This window comes from Candoia aspera, chromosome 1 (genome assembly GCF_035149785.1).
Source record: "Candoia aspera isolate rCanAsp1 chromosome 1, rCanAsp1.hap2, whole genome shotgun sequence".
NCBI classification, from domain to species: Eukaryota; Metazoa; Chordata; class Lepidosauria; order Squamata; family Boidae; genus Candoia; species Candoia aspera.
Window position 1 is genome coordinate 47,978,503 of NC_086153.1, and position 20,878 is coordinate 47,999,380.

At 38.7% G+C, this 20,878-nt stretch overlaps 1 protein-coding gene across 1 annotated transcript in view; it reads left to right on the forward strand.

Annotated features, from left to right (window-relative positions):
- PROX1 (prospero homeobox 1) overlaps window positions 1–20,154 on the forward strand; it is a 76,962-nt gene extending 56,808 nt beyond the window's left edge. Inside the window, exon 5 of the mRNA XM_063303411.1 lies at window positions 12,204–20,154. Coding sequence (XP_063159481.1) covers window positions 12,204–12,389 — 186 coding nt within the window. The 3' untranslated portion in view covers window positions 12,390–20,154. The remainder of the gene's footprint in view (window positions 1–12,203) is intronic.
- Window positions 20,155–20,878: the final 724 nt, after the last annotated feature.

Below are 20,878 nucleotides of genomic sequence, written 5' to 3' on the forward strand. Positions count from 1 at the left end.
AAACAAATACATTTTATGTGTACAAAATGTGTTTGAAACACTTCGGTCTAACTGCAGTTCATTCTGACTATTTTTAAAATCCACTTCTAAAAATATCCTGCACCGCATCCATATTTAATTCTGAGAAATTCAGCCCCTTAGTTTGGAAACTTTGATGAGAGTTCTGTATCTTTGTTATCTTTTTTGCCCCGTTAAATTCATGAAACATCATTCTGAATTGCACGTGCACAGTAAAATGTTATCCTGAGCTGTCGTTCTCCCAGACTTTCCTCCCTCTTGGGATCCAACAAGCGACATTAGAAAGTAGACAGAAAAGAGCAGCTCTTTATCTTCTCCTCTAGAACAATTGAACTGGCCACATACAATTAGCTTTAAGGCATCGGAGCCTAGTTGTGTGTGCTTTTTCATTTTGTGAATCAGAGTTGTAAAAGCCATCTGAAATATTCATGCAGAATTGTCTGAGAAGCAGTTTCTGTTTTATTTACTGCACACTAGAACAGCCACAGTGGATTAGTTTGACAATACCCGTAACAAAAGCACAACAGCTGATGCGTGTGATGTTAGGAGGTGACAAAACAGTTAAAGTATGCTGCTGGCTACAGGCAAGCAGTCAGCAGATGCAGACAAAAGGGTTTGTGACAAGAATAACTCTCTCTCCAAGGCGAGCAGTCAAGAGGATCCAAAATACCAATACCCTTTTCTCCTTGACATTGTCTTCTTACACTCAGCATTTCATTGCCCTTTTATAGTAAAAAAAAACAAACAAAACCAAAATGCAATTCCCAAGGAGGTCTGTTCTGACATGATGGGGATCTTCCTTTCCCCCTTCCCTTTCCTCTTCTCTGGCTTTAAGGTGATTCAGTCTGGAGGCAAACCTGACACAGGCAATGTCTCAGGTGCAGTCTCTTTTGCACACGCACCTCTGGGATTAAGAGGGGTGGTGCAAGGACATCGTTTTCTTCACCTTTCTCATCTCTTTCGGTGAGATTGTACAAAGGTAACTTCTGATTGCATTCAGAGGGGGGAGAGAGAGAGAGAGCTTTAAAATGGGCCGGTCTGTTAAAAATTAATGAGGCAAAAAACATCCTTTAAACAGAGCACATTGCTTCTTTTTTCACCTTAAAGTAATGAAATCAATTTCTGCCACTAATAAAGAACAATAGAATTAGGTAAGACACATGGGTGCCTAAAAATAGCAAGAACATCAGTTCTGCCTCTCACTCACTCTCTCTCTCTCTCTCTCTCACACACACACACACACACACTTCAGGGAAAAGAAAAGCTTTGGTGAAAAAGTTTTAAGGGGCTGATAAATGATTCTTTCTACAGGCTGATACTTCTTTCAGAAATGGGCCAGGGTCTCCAAACGGGGAGAGGTGGGAGATGTGAGAAGGGAGGAAGGATACTGGAGACCAGGCTGCCTTCTCTCTAACCTTTGTAACTCTCCTTCTATTCTCTCTGACATTCATTCAGCTGCCAAGTGTGTTTGGCAAAAGCTCCAGCCAGCCAGCACACTTCCAGTGACCGCTAACCTTGGTATGTCCTGACACTTATGATGAGTATCTGCAGGACACAGAAGGCAGGCAGGCTGCTATGTCAGGCTTTTATTATGTACTGCAGAGGCTGGGGACAGTCAGTTTAATAAAACAAATCATCCTTGAAGGTAAAGCAACTGGGAGGAGAAGGGAGGGGGACCGGGGAGAGGAGGAGAGGGGAGGGAAAGTCTTTGCTGCTCAGACAAAAATAAAGAAATAAACCTCCCAAGAAAAGACATGGACAAAAGTGGGGTCCAAAGGACTGCCTGTAGACCATCCCATTTGAAGCTCTGGCATCAGTACAATTCTACCTAGTAGACAAACACCTTTTCTCTTGGCAGACTAAGGTTTAACAGCATAATCCTATATGCATCTATTCAAACTGAAGTTCCATCAAGTTCAGTGGGCATTACTTCTGATGAAATATTGAAGCCCAAAGGCCTATTGGTGAGCTAATCTAAGTCCTGTTGATATAGCTGTAGGGTTTTCATGCTAAATGCGGTCTCAATGATATTTTCTCGGCAAATCTACAATAACCCCAGTGAATGATTTTGAAAAGTAATTTGATTTTGGTTCTCTATATTAAGCAACTACTCACTGGAGAAACTTCTGAATTTCTTTATCTTTATCTGTACTATATTTAAATGCCCCCTCACCTAAAAAAATTTCCTTCCTTCCTTCCTTCCTTCCTTCCTTCCTTCCTTCCTTCCTTCCTTCCTTCCTTCCTAAAAATCCTCTGGGCTTTGGCTTTAAAAGTTCCATATTGATTAAGTAAAATACTGCTGCTGCTGTTACTACTAATGTAGCTTATGACAGATTCATAAAAGCAATTTTATGAATTTTATCAGTTGTTTCATGATTTTTAGTTTATTTACTTTATTTAAATAGTCATGCGTTATGGTAGGTTGTGTTTGTCAACATTATGACTTGCAGTTTGAGCACTCTGTAATGCTATACAAAAATGATTATGCCAAGGAGACCTTTATCTACTTGCAATCATTCCTAATGTCAGCTAATGAATTTGTAGTAGAAATTGATATCTGAATTATTTATCCATGATTCATAGTCTATCAGATAGCATATATTATCTTAGCTGGATACCTAGCCTTATTATATTCAGGGATATTTGCTTATGCACATGAAGCAACTGTTTTTCCATTATTAGTCTGCATTTCTGTCAAAACCAAGCCTAAGTTTGTTGATAAAATATGATAAGCATGCAATATTATGACTATGTTATATTAACTTTCCGGAGGAGTATATGTGTGTTAAATAACCAACTGAACAAATTACCACCAATCTCTATCCTCCCACCTGGCAGGAAGGTGCATATGTTAAAGGAGCCTTGGATGATAAGCAGTTGCTAAATCTGTGACTGCTAAGGGAGCATAGGATCAAATACCATATTTACCAGCGGACACCAGAAAAGTTGTTCTGGCTTTGTTTTACTATAACCCCCAACAATAAATCATTCTGATAATACTTTCACACACACTTATGTTTTTTTTTCTATGTCTGCACATGAATCCATTTTTCTCCCAGCTATTCCAATTTCCAAGGAACATTGTCTTCCCCCTTTCTGAGAGAAGATTGTATGTCTGAAGTCCACCACCTCATTCCTCCTCTCAGCATTGTCTTTCTTCCCAATGAATGTCAAGTATTATTATTTGATTGACTGTAGCCACCTGATGCTAGGAAAATGTTCTGGGTTCATAGTAGGGATTGTTGTTGAGTCTATAAAAAGAAATCTGGATGGGGCACTTATTTGTCACTGAGGCATTGTTTCTGCAGATGTTTCTACTGGAGAGATGTTCAGTCTGATAGGTGTAAAGATGTACTTAGTAGGTCATTCTTACTTAGGATCAGGGAAAAGCTGCCCCCAGATGCACACAGTTAGCACAGCTGACTGGTTATTTGCTCACTAGGAAAAAAAAGATTGTCTAACTCTCTAATCACCCATCCATTTGAACAATTAGATGCTTTGCCTCGGAATGTGCATTCTCTTAAGAAATTATGACGTGTACCTTATGAAATGGGAAGGGGAGGACAGTCTGCTAGATTAAGCATTGAACAGTGCTAAATTTGTTTAAAAAGGGGGGGGGCATATTCATTACATCTCCTGACTTAGAAATCTTTCCATATAATCCAGTCCTATGGTTTGTGGTGAAAGAAAAGGATTCTTCAGAGGCTTAAAGGCCTTTAAAAACTATCAAACAAAAGAATAAGAATAATCTACTTCAGAAAAGTTGTACAGTATGAAAAAAAAATAGGACCCAGGGCACTGGCGGTGCTTGCAAACTAAACCTGGCTATGTGTTAATATGCAGTACAAAGGAATAAGTCAGGTTCCTTGACAGGAGGAAGCTGGTTGGAGTCTTAATAAAAAATAGCCTGGAGCAGGAATAGCTGGAAACTTTGGTAACCCCCTGAAGGCAACAGTGTATGTGGTCATTTATTTTGGCTACATATCAGATACAGAAAGGCATTCAGTATAGGTTCTCGGTAAATCTCTTCAGCATATTACTTACAAAAGTTGAAGATTGCTTTAACGTTTTCTCTTTAACTTTACCAGTTCTCTTTAACTATATCAGTATAAAATAGTGCTTTAACTTTTTCTCAATCAATCTTTAATACGGTCACAGACCAGAATTACAAATTTTAAAAAAAGAAAGAAATACATTGAAATACGTTAAAATACATTAAATGAAATGAACAAAGCATAATAATATATTTACAGATCAATAGAATCGTCAATGGGCAGTCGAGGTCTGCCTGATTTGCAGACAGTATAGCAAAATTTAGCTACATTCAGGGAAACCAAGTCAATCTGATCAGATAGCAACAACTGAACATAAAAGAGATCAGAATTTCCTGGATATTTTATCAAATGAGGGGTTATTAAATGGGTTCGTGAATCCTTATAAAGAATACAGTATAGCAGGACATGTTCTATAGCTTCAATAGCCCCTTGTCCACAGGGGCACAGTCTCAACTCGTATGGGACATTTTTGTAGCAGCCCTCCAAAACTGCTGTGGGAAGCACATTACAGCGTGCCAAAGTAAGCGCCCTCCGAAATTGGGAGACAGTTATATGATTTAGGTATCTCACTGGCTTATAAGAAAAAGCTTGGTCACCCAAAAAAACACTCTTAGGTAAAGCTGACTGGTCCTGCTGGATTTCCAGGTCTTTGATACGCTGCTTGAATTTGCTAAGTGCACGCTCATAGCCCATCATTAGGAGTGCCTCACTAGAGAAGCCGAGGTGTTGTAGTTTTTGTGAGATGGTCCTGAACCATACTGATTTATAATTATCCTTAGAAAGGAAAGAACCCAAACCCGTAGGGAAAAACAGTAGGTTCAGCCAATGTGCTATAATACAAGTCCATTTTTCAGTCTGCTCCAGTGCTTATTCTTTTAGACACCATGCCTGCCCCAAGACACTAAAAGTGTTTTATTTTTACCTTTAGAAAAAAAATTGTTTAAATATACGTTTTTTAAATATACAACTTCTCATACTCCTTCTTCCTAATGTTGCTGTCACTTTGCACTGCTACATCTATCACCACCACTGTCTTCTGGTCCTTGTTGACTGCCATGATGTCTGGTTGATTGGCCAGTACCTGCCTGTCCATCCGGATCTGGAAGTCCCACAGGATCTTAGCCCTGATATTCTCCACAACTTTCTGTGGAATCTCCCATCTGGATTTGGGAGGGTCTAGCTCATACACTGTGCAGATGTTCCTGTACACAATGCCAGCTACTTGATTGTGCTGTTCAGTGTATACTGTTCCTGCCTGCACCTTACACCCTGCCACTATGTGTTGGACTGTCTCTGAGGCCTCTCTGCACAGTCTTCACCTTGGGTCCTGTCTGGTGTGGTAGACTCCTGCTTCTATGGATCTGGTGCTTTGTGCCTGTTCCTGTGCTGCTATGATAAGTGCCTCAGTGCTGTCTTTTAGTCCAGCCCTTTCCAGCCACTGGTAGGATTTCCCAATGTCAGCCACCAACGGATGGTATGTCTCATTCAGGGTCTTGTCTTGCCATGGCACTTCCTCTGCTTGATCTTCCTCCCATGTCTGCTACTGCCTCAGGCCTTCTCTCAGCAGCTCATCTTTGGGTGCCATCTTATTGATGTACTCCTGGATGCTCTGGGTTTTGTCCAGGACAGTGGTTTTGACACTCACCAGACCCTGCCTGCCCTCTTTCTGGCTGATGTACAGTCTCTGGGTGTTGGACTTGGGGTAGAAACCTCCATACATTGGGGTCTTCACATCAGAAGCCTCCATGTCCTTCTTTGGCCAGCTCACTATACAGCAGGATATCTGATGACTGGCAGGGTGTATGTGCTGATGGTGTGGATCTTGTTATTCCCATTGATCTGGCTCTTCAGGACCTGTTGTATCTTTTGGTGGTACTTGGATATTGCTGTCCTCCCTGCCTCCTCATTGTGGTTCCCGTGTGACTGTGGGATACCAAGGTACCTGTAGCTGGTCTGCATGTCTACTATGTGGCCTGCTGGTAGTTCCACCCCATCAGTCTTAATTACCTTCCCTCTCTTTACTACCATCCAGCCACACTTCTCCTGTCTGAATGACATCCCAATGTCCTCACTGTAGATCTGTGTCAGGTGGATCAGTGAGTCAATGTCTCATTCATTCTTAGCTTACAGCGTGATGTCATCCATGTAGAGGAGGTGGTTGATAGTAGCTCCACTCTTGAACTTGTATCCATATCCAGTTCTTGTGATAATCTGGCTGAGGGGGTTCAAGCCCATGCAGAACAGCAGTGGGGACATTGCATCACCTTGGTATATGCCGCACTTGATGGCCACTTGAGCAAGCTGCCTTGAGTTGACTTCCAGTGTTGTCTTCCACAGTTCCATTGAGTTCTTGAGGAAGGTCCTTAGTGTCCTGTTGACTTTGTAAAGTGCCAGGCATTCAAAGATCCTTCTGTGTGGCATGGAGTCATAGGCTTTCCTGTAGTTGATCCAGGCTATGCTCAGATTGGTCTGTCTAGACCTTGAGTCTCGGGTGACTGCTCTATCTATGAGCAACTGGTGATTTGAGCTTCTGGTGTTGTTCCCAAAGCGCTTCTCTGCTGTGCTTATGTACTGGCCCATATGGTCCTATAGCTTGGCGGCTATGATACCTGATAGGACTTTCCATGTTGTGGGGAGGCAGGTTATTGGCTGGTAGTTGGATGGTGCTGTTCCCTTATGGGAGTCTTTCATGATCAGCACTGTCCTTCCTTGTGTTAGCCAGTCTGGGTGGGAGCCTGCTGCTAGCAGCTGGTTCATCTGTGCTGCTAGGCATTCATGCACTGCTGTTAGTTTATTTAGCCAGTAGGTGTGGGCTATGTCTGGGCCAGGCTCTGTCCAACTCTTCATGTTTTTGACCCACTGTTGGATGTCTGCTACTGTGATGGTGACTGGTTCCTGTTCTAGGAGATTGCTCTCAGGTCCTGCAGCCACTTTGCACTGGTGTTATGTGTCTTCTCTTTCTCCCATGTGTTCTTCCAGTACTGTTCAGTTTCTGCTGTTGGTGGCTCTGCTGTTACTGTGTTGTTGCACTGCAGCTGGGAGTACACCTTGGATGGTTCTTTGGTGAACAGGGCATTTATCCTCTTGGTCTCTGCTTCTCTAGTGTATCTCCTTAGCCTGGTAGCCAGTACTGTGAGCCTTTGTTTAGCAGTCTCTAGGGCCTCAGATGAAGTCAGGCCCTTGTATTTTTTCAGTAGCCAAGTCTTATCCTTAATCTCCACACCCTTCTGTAGTTCCACCAGCTGACTAACTTCTCTCTGAAATGCCTTGATCTTAGCCTCCAACCTCATTTTCCGGGGGGTGGTGGTGTATGTGCTGCTGTTCTTCTTAATCGTGTAGCCAAGCATCTCCAAGATTACAGTGGCTGTAGCGCATACCAGTTCATTGGTTTGAGTTATGGTGGTACTAGGGAGTGTCGTGAGGGCTGTATTGGCATCTTCTAGCATACTATCTGAAGGTACTTCTCCACTGAGCCTTGGTAATCAGTCTCAAGGGTTGACTGCAGCTAGTTTATCCATGATCTTATGCCTCCTATCAGCTGCTGTGCTCTGTAATGGAGGGGGTGGCAGTGACATTCCAGCTTCAGGTGTTGGCTGCACCTCCAGTTGTTCTTCCGGGCCTTCTTGAGTCTGGGATGCAATGTGTAGTTGGTTTACCTCAAGTTGTGAGAGCAGCTTCCTCTTAACTATGTTGAAGCATTGGGTAACTAGCTGCTTCTCAGTTAGTGTGGATGCAGGTCTTCTGTCCATCCATAGTTTCCTTATATATCCTCTCTCATTAGGTCTACTGTTGTAATATCATCCCATCAATTCCAGGTTCTCCTGTCTTGTTCATGTATGGTTTGTTCCAGTAGCCCACTTATCGTCAGATTGTCCTGGTTCCCCAACATCTGCTTCAAACCTTGTTAATCTGGGCAATGTCCAAGCCAGCATGACTCTCTTAGTTTTGTGTCATTCTCATATCTGAAGTAGGCAGGTGAAGTGTTACGGTGTCTTTGTCAGGACCTGCTCATTCAAGCATTCACACACACAGTCAAGAAACTGGATTTCTTTGAACTGTTTTATTGAAGTGTAATGAACGGTACAGAAGGCAAGCTGCGAATAAAGACTTCCCACCAAAACCTACTTTAAACTACATTCCCTTAGCTAGTCCCCTTTCCCACGAAGCGTGTCACTCCCCCTCCCATCCAGATGGTATTCCTTTCGTATCTCAGCCTCGCGTCCTTGATGTGCTTATAGCCAAAACAACCCCTTGCATTCCAACTTCACACACACCCTCCCATCTTCCTCCCATCCTACAACCTTTGAGAATGACACAATGGGAGATGCCCTGATAAGGGTTTCTGTGAAACCTTTGATCAGGGAATCTGACAGTCTTTGCCCAAGGACCCCTACTGGTAAGGTAGGTACCAGTCAGGATTTGAACCCCTGACTCCCGTGTCAAAGGGTGGTGCTCTAACCACTACACTATCCAGCCGCTTCAACACACACACACAGACATTCATTTGACACATGACCTTTGAACAATACTAAGTATAGTAACATTTTTTTCTGATGTTCTCAAATTTTAATGTGATTATCTCCTTTAGATCATCTATTGGCCTATGGGACCTGTCTTTTGGTACACCCTGCATGGGTATGTGTGTGTGTGTGTGCGCACCCCTGTGCACATAGGCTCATGGATAACTGTAGGCCAGTCACTTTCCACCAGGGCTGTAGGAATTGCTGAGTTGTGGAACTGATTACACAGATTACTAACCTCATTTTCTTGAGTTAATAGTTACATTTTCAGAATGTTCCTTAAAATCTGATTTCAGAAGCAAAATCTGAAAATGTTAGATCACAATCTGATTTTAAATTCTGGACAAATATTGATTATCCTGAAACAGTTACATAGTCAGGCAATATTGGCCTTTAATGATACATAAGCTCACCTGATCTTGATTTAAAGTCAAGTTGGGTAAGAAAGAGCAGTAAGGCTCCAGTGGTGGGGAAGAATGGATGATGCTAAGTGAGCTATGAACAAATACATTCCAAACTTTTATGAAGTTTGAATTTTATTTATATGCAATTAGGATAATTAAGAATTACACTTGCCTTTATATCCCCAACGAAATAACTGTTTGGGATCATCTCTATTTCCCTGTTGACTGGGATGCTCAGAATTGTAGTCCAAAATGTTTGGAGAAATACCAGACTCTGGAAAGCTGGTCTATCTTCTATTCCTTCATAATAGCACTGATGGCCCTGGAAATTTGTTCACATCTGTTTGACCTTGGTTTTCTAGCTATTCAGCTGAAGGCCTACAGTTGGAGAGAGAGAATTCACTCAGCTATTCTTTCTTGTTTTCTTCCTTTATGATTCCTTTTTACCAATTTGTTTTCCAAGAGTCCAACTTATGCTTCTGAATGATTGCTTTCTTTTGCCAAAGTGGCATTTGAAGAAATTCAGAAATAAAATTGTCACTACATTAAACCACAATCTTGACAAGTCAGGAAAGCAAACGGTCCTAGTCTAGATGAAGAAGATCAAAATAAGGCAGCTTCATATTTTATAGGACATTCTCTTGCCTTTTTCATAGCATCCATAACACAACTCTTGACACTTGTCTGCCCTCTTTCTTACCTGTGTCACAGTTCTGGAGGCAGAAATGTCTGATGTTTTAGAAGACATAACCATACCTGCAGAGAAATATTTAACTGAATATAGCATTTTTTTAATGCTTATACCATTTAGCAAATGCCTCCCACCTTCCCCAAGCTCTCAACTGCATCTCTACTGTGTGCAACATATAATGATAATAAGTGCTGTCAACTTTTAGGAAAGGGTTTCTATAATTCTTGCAATCAGAAGCATCATATATCATTAGATTCTGTATTTATATGATTAAAACCAAACAAATGGTGGGGTGGGCTGCTGAAATGTTTTTTATCAGTGAAAACAAATTATTTCATGATTGCATCCCCTTTCTAACTCTTTTTACTTAGTATTTCTTTTGCATTAGAAGTCAATATTTTTTTTTGCAAAAGGTGCCTGGTGTTTGGGTCCAAATTCCACCTCTGAGTGCATTCAAGCAAACGCCACGGACTTCAGCAGCCACTGATCACATGTCTGCCTCATGGCAAAATCTGGTTTGTGGATTGCTTGTGTCTGATCTGCTACAGTGGTGAGAAAGTTTCCAGTGCTTTGTGTGGAAGAAGCTAAATTTTCAAGCTTTCCCCGTGGGGTGCAAAACATTTGGGCCAACTCCTTTGCAACAAGCAGGCATAAGGATTCATTAGCCAGATATGAAATTGCAGAGAATATGCAGAATAAACACCTCAAATTTTCCATGGATCATGAATCCTTATTAAAGTTACTTGATCCCTACAGATAATAGAAAGCTTCTGGCACTATATTTTAAAACTTTTGAGATATCAAACTGGTAGATTTTTATTTGGGCCTTACCACCCACTTTCTTTCCTTTGCATTATATGTCAGTTTTTTTCTTTCTTCCAGGTATGTTTTTGGCCTTTAAAAAAAAATGGCCCCATAAATAGGAGTGTATGAGGAAATCCAACATAATGGAATTGTTTCTTGGGATTATATTTTAATTGTTTTTTTACTTTCTTGAACAAAAAGTATGTCCATTTGTATATTTCAAATACTGAAACACGTTTTGGGTAGGGCTACCACTATTTGTGGCAATTGCCCACTTCTTTCCAAAAAATCTATGAAGACTGTACTGCTTTTTGGGTATTGGCTGGTCAGCTACCTCCAGTAATGCCCATGCTTGTGCTGAATTCAAACCCACAGAGCATATCAAAATGTTTTATGTGGGACAAGCTGTCAATCTGTCTCATCAATATTGTCCTTCCTTGCTGGCAACAGCATTCCAGTATCTCGGGCAATCTGCTAGCGAGGATCTTTTCCTGAAGATGCCAGAGGCTGAGTTGGTTCTCTTTTTCATGCAAAATATGTGTTCTATTAAAGGACCAAGGTAGCTGTTTTTTCTTCTATCCAACATCAGCACTCAGCTGGGTCTTAAAATGGGAATTCCTCCAAAAAGATGTTATTGAGAAATGGGTGTAGAAGCTACTCAGCCTAAACAGCTGATGGACATTTGCTTTCATAGTTACACTGCCAGTGACTACTCACAGACTTGTGAATTACTGATGTAGCCATCAATCTACACTCACAACATGCTTTTTAAAATGAAAAGGTAGCATGAAGGTAATGATTCAAGGTTCCTTGTCTTCTTGGAACAAGTTCATTTTCTCCAAAGCATAGTTATGGGATGTTATGAAGACAACACATTCATATGCACCGATTTTTAAAATATTGAATAAAATGGATTGACATTTATGTTTAATGGACAATACAGCTGCAGTGAGGAATCTGTGAGCCTCTGGAAGTTACTGTAGTCCAGTTCTGAGTATCGGTCACCATTGTCCATGCCAGCTGGGGCTGCTGGAACTTGTGAATAAACAACATCTGAATGGCTGCAGCTTGTCCATTACTGGTCTATGGTCGCTGCATGTACAGTCCTGTGCTGCATAAATATATTTTTATTGAGACTTTATGTCTGAAGGAGGAGCATTTATGGAGTCACCAGAAATTGGGTAACATCTGAACCATGCTGTTGAGAGTGAAGCTTTATTGGATGCTCTGAAAAACTATGCATAGGTTCCCTCTTGTTTTGATGGTTTTTAGCATTAGCTGGTACCAAAGGAGCACACAGGAAGAGCGAGCAGAAGTTGCTTTCCGCATGTGCTTAACGCTCTTAGAGAAAATAATGAATATATATAGGAGCATTACATCCTGCAGACCTCAAGGCAATAGCCTTTCCCCCCCATTCCCTCCTTTGCTAATTATATCTTATAAAAACAGCACCCTCTAAACCCAGATGTTCATATTCTAATACTAACATTCTGCAGTTCATCTTTACAAAGCTAGCTAACACATGTTTTAAAAGTTATTGTACTATATATAACAGCCTTGCCTAAGAGAATAGAGTCCTGCTACATTTAGAAAATGCAGGTGCTATGTAAGCTCCCTTTTGAAAGCAAGGACTTAGCTCAGTTTCCTTTGAAGATCCAGAGACTTGAAACTGAAAACTTTTATTAATGCCATTGTCTCCTTGTATCAGCAGGTTCCAGAGAGATTCCTGGAAGTGGCTCAGATCACATTACGAGAGTTTTTCAATGCCATTATCGCGGGCAAAGATGTTGATCCTTCCTGGAAGAAGGCCATATACAAGGTCATCTGTAAGCTGGACAGTGAAGTTCCTGAGATTTTCAAATCCCCAAACTGCCTCCAAGAGCTTCTCCATGAGTAGAGATTTTCAACCACTATTTATGAATGTATTAAAAAAAAGTAGCAGACTCTCCCTTTTTTATGCCCAAGCTATGTGTGAGTGCGTGTGTATGTGTTTCTATATTAATTTCATATATGAAATCAGATCAGAATCCCTTGTGATTTCTTATAAATTTAGGTCAGTAATAAGTGTATAATTGTTTTAACTCCAGCCTTTGTTTTACTTTGGCCTGTGACTTTTAACATTTGGGGAAAAAACAGTATTGGGGCATTTCTTCCCCTCCCTGTCCCTTTTCTTACCCCTTGAGAAGAAGAATGTTTTGAAGTGTATACAAGCCTGCCTATCTATCTATCTATCTATCTATCTATCTATCTATCTATCTATCTATCTATCTATCTATCTATCTATCATCTCTCTTTCTCTCTCTCTCTCTCATTACAAGGTGGTTTTTCTTCCCAGATAAGCTAATGTCATGGTAAAATCCTACTGAAAGTGATGGCCCTTTGTTTGTATTAAGCTCTTAACTTTATAGGGGGGTTTCACAGCTAAGGTTTCTAAGTTTTTAGTTCAACTGCTAAATGAAGGAAGTGTACTTTTTGTGCTACACCACAGAAGACATAGAAATGCCTCTTTTCCTTGCTCAACTGAGAGCAAAAGACATCATCTACAGTACACTAAGCCTCATGGCCTTCCTTTTATAAAACAATGTATGCCCTCATTCTGGTGTCTTTTATGCTACTACAAGTATGTGTTTCAGCTTGTTGAGTCCTACTGTAATGATTCTTGGGAGTTACCTATGTACGATTTCTCATGTTAGGAAGTTTGGGAAAGCAATAGTAGTGGGAAGTTCTCTCAGAAGACACCACAGAGTTGAAAGCGTGCTCTGTTGTTTCCTGCTGGGCTCACCACATTTTAGAGAGGGCTGGATCCAAACTAAAGTAGACTGAGAGATGGGACTGGATGAATCCAAAATTCCAGAACTGGAATGCCCTTATTTTTTGGTGTTTGCCTCAGCTATGTTTATCTAGCTATGTTTCCCCTTCTCCTTTCAAGCAAGGCAATACTGTGCAAAACAAATGAAGGCAAGATAATTTGTAGCTTGGCAAATACAATTTCATGATATGGTCAGCTTCTTAAAACAATAGCATTTCACTCTCCATGGAGTAAAAAGATGTTGCTGTATAATCTCTGGCCATAGTGGAGCGTTTTAAATTGTTTTATTGGTCATGGGATAAATATTTCCTATCGAAATCAGTGGCATCCAAAAGCAGCAATCCCATGCACATGCATTTGGGGACTAAGTCCAGAACTGACTTCTAACCAGATGTTTATAGGATGACTATGATGATTGCTTAATGTTTTATTTTGGCTGAATTGTGCCGTTTTACTTGATCACATTGAATAGTTGGGTCGGGCCATCTTCTAAATAGCGTTTGATACAAATGTATTCTTCTCCTTCTTCTCTGAAATCCTTAGGTGATGTATATATTTGATATTTCATATTTTTACCTGAAAACGTGTTTTTAATTACTTTTTCATTGGAGAAACATTGTAAGATATATTTGTTTTATTCTCAAATTACTGTGGCAAAAAAGAAAAAGTGACATCATCTCAGAGTGCAAGAACACTTTCTATATATTAGAAATGGAATAGAAACATTTTTATAGAAAATATTGTTTAAAGGAAAAAATATAGGCACAATATAATACCGAAAGCACAACTCTGGAGAAAAAACTGTGCATACAGTCAAGTGGCTAGTGCTAACTAACTTTCTGGGTCTTATGCATGCTTCATGAGCACTGGATTGTGCCTAAACATTGTGCAGAACTTGTATTTCTGTCCCATTGGCTAGGAAAACAAAAGCTAGCCACTTTATTCTTTCCTCAAATGTACATAATTCATAAGCAATGAATCGAAGTAATTAAATACCTTCCTGTTCTATAGCAAAAGTTAGCACCAAACAAAACATGAGAGCAGTGCATAATATATTACAGAATGAAGCTCTTCAGAGTTGTCCTGATATTTTCAAGATAATCTTTTGCAAAGAAGAGCCACTGAGTCCTACTTCTGGACTGTTTCAGTAAAGCTAAACTCAACATGCTGAATGCAGAGCTGCCGCTGAAAATTGTAACCATGCTAATATTTCCCTACTCTATAAAATCCATCTAATTGCATACTGAGGCCATGATGTTTCATGTTCCCCACCAACAGCTGATGACACAAGGGCAGGGAAGCACAAAACATCCTAATATCCAAACACAGTGTTCTATTCCATGCTGGAGATGGGAGAAGCTTACTCTAGGGCTGCCATTTTCAGCAAGGGCTGAATATTTTTACTTCTCGTTGGACCTGATTTTTGATATTTACTGGAACAGAATATGTGTTGAAGTCCAAACTGGAATTTCATCTCAAAATGACAAAATCAAGGTTGAGCTTATAGTGAAAAGTAGGAATAAGGGTGGTATGGATCCAGCTGAAATGAATTGAGACAATAATCAGTCTAATTCAAAAAGAAGTTTATCAGTCTAATTCAAAAAGAAGTTCCCTGCAAGTTTTCATGCTTTCTTTAGAGGTCTCTCTCTCTCTCTCTTTTTTTGTTTGTTTTCTTTTCATACTTTCAGAAAGTGGTAGTGTCTACTAGTATTACTTATATGCTGTGGCACTATGTGTTTGTTGTTTTCTGTGTCTTTTGTACAGATGCAGTAAGAATTTATTGTTATCTGGACTAGTATCTATCATTACCTGTTATCTCCCCCAGGAAATTGAATCAGATTCAGTCCTAACTGGCCATGGTGGCAGTTTTACATTTCAGCAGATAGTTTTCTTTAGGATCCTCCTTTTTTCCCCCCTTTCTTGAAATTGCTTTTTAAAGAAAAACAAAACATAAATTGTATTTTGACTTTGGAGAGTGAAAGTTTACCCCGTATACATTACAATAATAAAAAAGCTGACCTAATCATTGCAATGATGCCTGGTTTATAAATACTGCTTGAGAAACAAAAAATGATGAAAAGAGTTGACAGTGAAAAGCCTTAAAACCTGCTGATTTTTTTTTAAAATGAGGGCACAGGCCTTTGTCTAGTGACAGAAACACACAGGGTTTCTCAATATGCAGAATAGCAGTTTTCTTGGTGCAAAAACTTTGCTGAAGCCAGCAAGATGCACTTAAGCACACACTATATTAAAGAAAAAGTCCAGTGAGCCTTTTTGTATGTAATACCCTTAGCTAAAAATAAAACAAAGCATAGTTTATTAATCCAGAGATAGGCTCCCATATTTGTTTTTTGTCTTGAATGCTACTTTTGATATTTTAATTCTGGTGTGTTTCAAGGAGAGTTCCCCAAAATATATGAAATAAGGAACTGGTTTAACTATGATCTGAAAGCATTACTGGATTGTGGTTTAAGATCCTAATTAGTTAACAAACATTAAACAACTGTTCCTTGTCCCTGAGGTAAACAGAACTATGTAGTTCAAATCAATTCAAACTGAAGTACCAGAAGTAGTTCACAGAGAGAAAAGATAATGGGAAAGCATACCTACCATTCTGGGAGTTGCTATTTCAACCCATCTGGAGTCAGTCCAACTTTAAAAAAAATGGGGATGACCATTATGATTACATCCTTTTATCTTCTCATTTTGAAAGAGGTGATTTAAAGCTTATTTCTGCTAAAGGGTTCTGGAAAGGTGCAGGAGACTTTAAAGAGAGACATTTTTCTCATGTTATTGCAGGAACCTACTTAGCTGTCTCCATATTCAAAATGGCATGAAATCCTCTAGCAGTCCACTCTAGCAAGTCCTCCTGCTGTATTATCATCTTGGCCATGACCAAACGATCCCAACTAAAGCCATACTTCATTTCTCAGACACAATTCTGAAGACTAACATTGTTAGTAACATTTGTGTTGTTAGCTCTAGTGCAGTTTGTCTTGACTGAAATGTGACTCATTGAACCCAATGACCTCTTAAAACTTATGCCACTTATTTATTTATTTATTTATTTGAAACATAGCCTATGTAAAAATGAGTGCGAATGAGGCTTCAAAATGCTAAAAGGGGTGGGGAGAGAACCAAGCAAACCTTGATTTGCTTTTTTTAAGGATCTATAACTGATTGTTGACTAATTATTTAATTATAATTTCATTGTGTTAGTTGTATTGCCTTTGTGCCCCCCAAAGCACATCAGACTGAGTGTGAAATATCAATTTTGTCATCCTCCCAATGATTTCTTTTCGGATTCCATTTTTAAAAATAAAATAATCACCTTGTGCCATAGATTTCATTGCCATGCTGAGTCCTTTGTCTATGGACGCTAGAGCAGCCCAAGTTGCTGAGATTGTTCTACTATGCTTCCTGTCCATTTAAAAAGGAGAAGAAATGGAGAAAACAGAAGATAGCTTTGCTATTGATATACTTAGCTGGATTCTTGTGTAGGTGAGCTGGCCCCATGCTGGACATTCAGGCAAGAGACCAACTTCAAACAGAAACTGATTTAATGCTAAATTTGGAAGCATTAAGACCAACAGTTCTAAGAAGCAAAGCACTGTAACAGAATTTCTCTAACTACACTTCCTGGGAATTCTTGAGAAAGAATTATGGTCACCTCATCTCTATGAATCTGACATAGTTTTTTTGCATGAATCCCCTAATTTTTGATAACACTGCACCTGATTATTGTTGATTTTTGTAGCCAGGCATTCCTTGGTCAGCTTCAGGACACTGCAGCAAGTATAAAACTGAGCCACGTTCAGCAATAGTAGTTACTCAAGGGTGTCCATGGAATATGGTAAAAAAGTCAAGATGGCAGGCAGCCATGGCGGTGCAGTTGAAGCTCCGCCTGTTTATGTGCAACATAACACACACAAAAAACTAAGTGGAGCTGAGGTCACACCATCAAGGCCACTATTTCGACTTTCTTGACCATACCTGCAGACATCCCTGTAGTTAAACCTCCATTCCCAGCCCCTTTTGTGCTAGAAAAGACAGAAGGTGCTTTTAATACAGGAAAGAGAAATTGACATAGGGAAATTAATTTAAAACACTTTCAAAAATACCGAAATTCTGTGCTGACATTCATTTTCCTACTCTTTCCTTATTTTCCTCACTAAAGAAACTGGGGCTTATAGTGTGTGCCTAGACCTTCAATGCACCAGCAGAAGGATTAGATAAAACAAGTCCTTCAAATTGCCAGTTATTCTCTGTTAACCAGTACAATTGTTCTTGTGCCTTCTGTGGCTTACAGTTTTCATGTCTGGACCTTCCTTCCTCCACACAGTTCCCCAGTTGCAATAAACACTGCTTTTCTCTCCACTTTTTTCCAGCTGTTTAACATAATGTTGATAGCTATGCACATTTTGTGTCTTTTTAAAGAAAATTAAAAACAAAAGCAGGAGAATAAGTTTTTGAAGAAGATAATTTTTAGAACAGTTTGATAATGCAAATTATTTTTTCTCAATTGTTTGAGCAGCATTCAATTTTGAAAATTTCTTGTAGAAGCCAATTTTTTGTAACAGTGGTGCAGATCTTGTGTTTTCTTAGCCTAACAAAAGGTAGTATAGAAGCAATATTTCATACGTATTATATATATGTGTATACATATACATACATATATAACCATATATACACCTGCTAATATATATATATGTATATATACTTATACACACACAATAAGCGTGTGAAGTGAAAGGCTTACGTTTTTCCAGTGTAGATTAAGAACCTATTTTAGACATTTGTTATACTTTGTGAGAAGAATGTTCTATTTGAAACTATAAAACATTTAATTCTTACTGTATCTCTGGTTGTGTAATGGGAACGCTTCACATTAAACAATTTTTAAAAAGTGAAAGATATTAGGATGTAATAATTATTTAAGAAGTGTTCACCCATATATTCTTGAGGTTTGCTTTGTGCCTCTGAGTATTATTTAATTTAAAGTGTTTTAAGTTTGCAGAATCATTGTTACTGTACCGAGTATGTGGGTGAACATCTATAGCCGAGGGGAACTTTTATAAAGCAATGTATATATTCAGCTTGAGGGCTCTTCTTGAATAAAAGGCATATGATTTTAATAACTACATTCTGAGAACATCTGTTAAATTTATAGGAACTGCTGCAGTAACTGCAGATAGTGATAGTGAAAGCATTCTTTAAAACCCAGCTCAATACTTTTAAAAGATAGATTTCTCTCATCATGTATCCAGGAGAAGGGTGATCCACTTTCTGTAATGTTACAGAATTATTTTCTATGTGCACAAAGTAATTTATTGGCAATGGATTCCTCCCTCCACAGGTTAATATTAACTAAAAAGTAAAAGTTAAGATTTTGTGGCTTTAAATATAGGACTTTCACCAGCAGAACTGAAAGATATAAATATATATATATATATATATAAAATATATATAAATAAATAAATATATATATATATAAAAAGTGGTTTGCAAATCCCCTCAAAGGAGCATTGTACATGAGGTAATCTTTTTTTAAATCATCTTCTATTTGTCATGTGTATTATATAGTAATTATAGGTGTTTTAGTGCAAAGACTTCTTTTGGGTATGTATTCTGTGTTTGGAAATTTTAATAAACATTGTTTTTAAAAGGCTCCCCTTAATGATTGTAACTGGTTTATATTAATAAACAGTTACTATATTGCACTTAAATGTTCTGTTGAAGGAAATACAGTTTTGTTGGTTATAAACCATTGAAAATATTAATAGTTTGACCTGGGATAAAACTGTCATTTAACCTTTGAATCTTCTTAGGGCTCACTCTGTTTCAAACTATGAAAAGTGGTGACTTCAGCCAGTTCTGTGATTTGAAGATCTTCAGCTATTTTCTCTATTCAGACAGCTACCCTGAGAAATACTAAAATGTACAAGAAATATACAGTAAAATGTGGATAAGATGGCAAGTTTAAATTTTGTTTCCAGTCTTTCTGATGTAGACTTTCTTACAGCATTAATATAATACTGTAGAATTAGAAAAAAATACATGTACACACACATACACATTTTTAGCAGGAAGATACTTATTAATCTGAACTCAAGAGTCAGAGAAATAATGTACCTTTTTAAACTGGAAGAGTCAAAGGTTAAGGCATAAACTGCTGTTGTCCCAGCTACTTCTCATATGTATATAGTTACAAAAGTTACAAAACACTGCCTTTATATTATTTAGCAATATGTTGTAAATAGCATTATCAAAGGTTTTTTTTTGTAATAAAAACCCTTTAATTTGAAGTTAGTACAATAACTGAATTAATGAATTCAATTTTTTGATTATTTTTAATTTTATTTTTTAGATAGAGGCAATTTCAACTGTGGGGGGGGTTTGTTGTTGTCTATTGTTCTGAAGACTTTGCATAATTTATTGGTTTAATTTATCCTAATTTATTTGATGGTGTACAATTTTGTATTGCCAAGGATGTACTGTAATATTAATTGATGATGTGATAAAACATGAAGACTCCCCTGTCTGTAAGGAGGGAAAAAAAGGTGCAGTAGACAATTGATTGAAAAACTTACAATTCTAGCTTGGCAGCTACTAAATTGAAAAGAAATCAGGAAAAATGTTTTTTTGGGGGGTGGGGGTGGGAAGTTGGGGGGGGGACTCTTATTTTGTGTGTTTTAAGCTTTTGTATACTCTCCAGATCTTTACCTTTTTGCTTTGTACCACTTAAAGGATACAGTAGTTCAATTGCCTTGTGTGCCTTCCATCTTCTCTAAACTGAATGTATGTGCAGTATATATGCAAGCTTGTGCAAAATAAAATATAAATTACAAGCTCATTGCTCCTGGCTTATATTCTTCCTAAAGTTCTTTTTTACAAGGTACCAGTCTGGAACTACTGAAAAGTTGGAGCTGAATTAAAAGTTGTAGACAGGAGCCAACTTGCAGTCACATGCTCTGAAGCACCTTTCCAGGTTACTTCTGGAGCACCAAACCCTGAGGTTTCATATACAAGTCCAATATAAAATTGAGCACATTTGATGTTCAAAAGCCCCTGATGGAATGTATTGTTAATGTCATTTGGTTCCCGGTCTCCCAGCTCACTGCTTTACTTACTGTTATTAGAACCATTCAATGGGTCAAGCTGTTTTCCTACATTTTCTTGGGTATCATCTTCATGGATGGTGGTGGATGAGGAAGAAGCAAGCCATGTGTTGCATGAACTCATCCTATTATGATTTATAATTCATTAATTATGAATTACTATATGTGAACCCAAATAATAAACCATGGTTTATAAGAATGTTGTATAAATTCTTCTATTTGTAGTTTATTTAACAAAGCATGAATAAAGAGAATTAGGCTTACCATGATGAGAAAATTCAGTCTCTGACTGTATCTGTCTGTCTCCCTACCTACACAGGAAGTCCTAACCAATTGTTTTTGCCACAGATCTGAGCTTGGTTGCAGAGGAACTAAATAAAATGAGGCTTAGAGACACATGAAATCAGGGTCAATAATGATGCCTTTCTCATGGGGAAACCTCCATGGGAACCCTAAGTG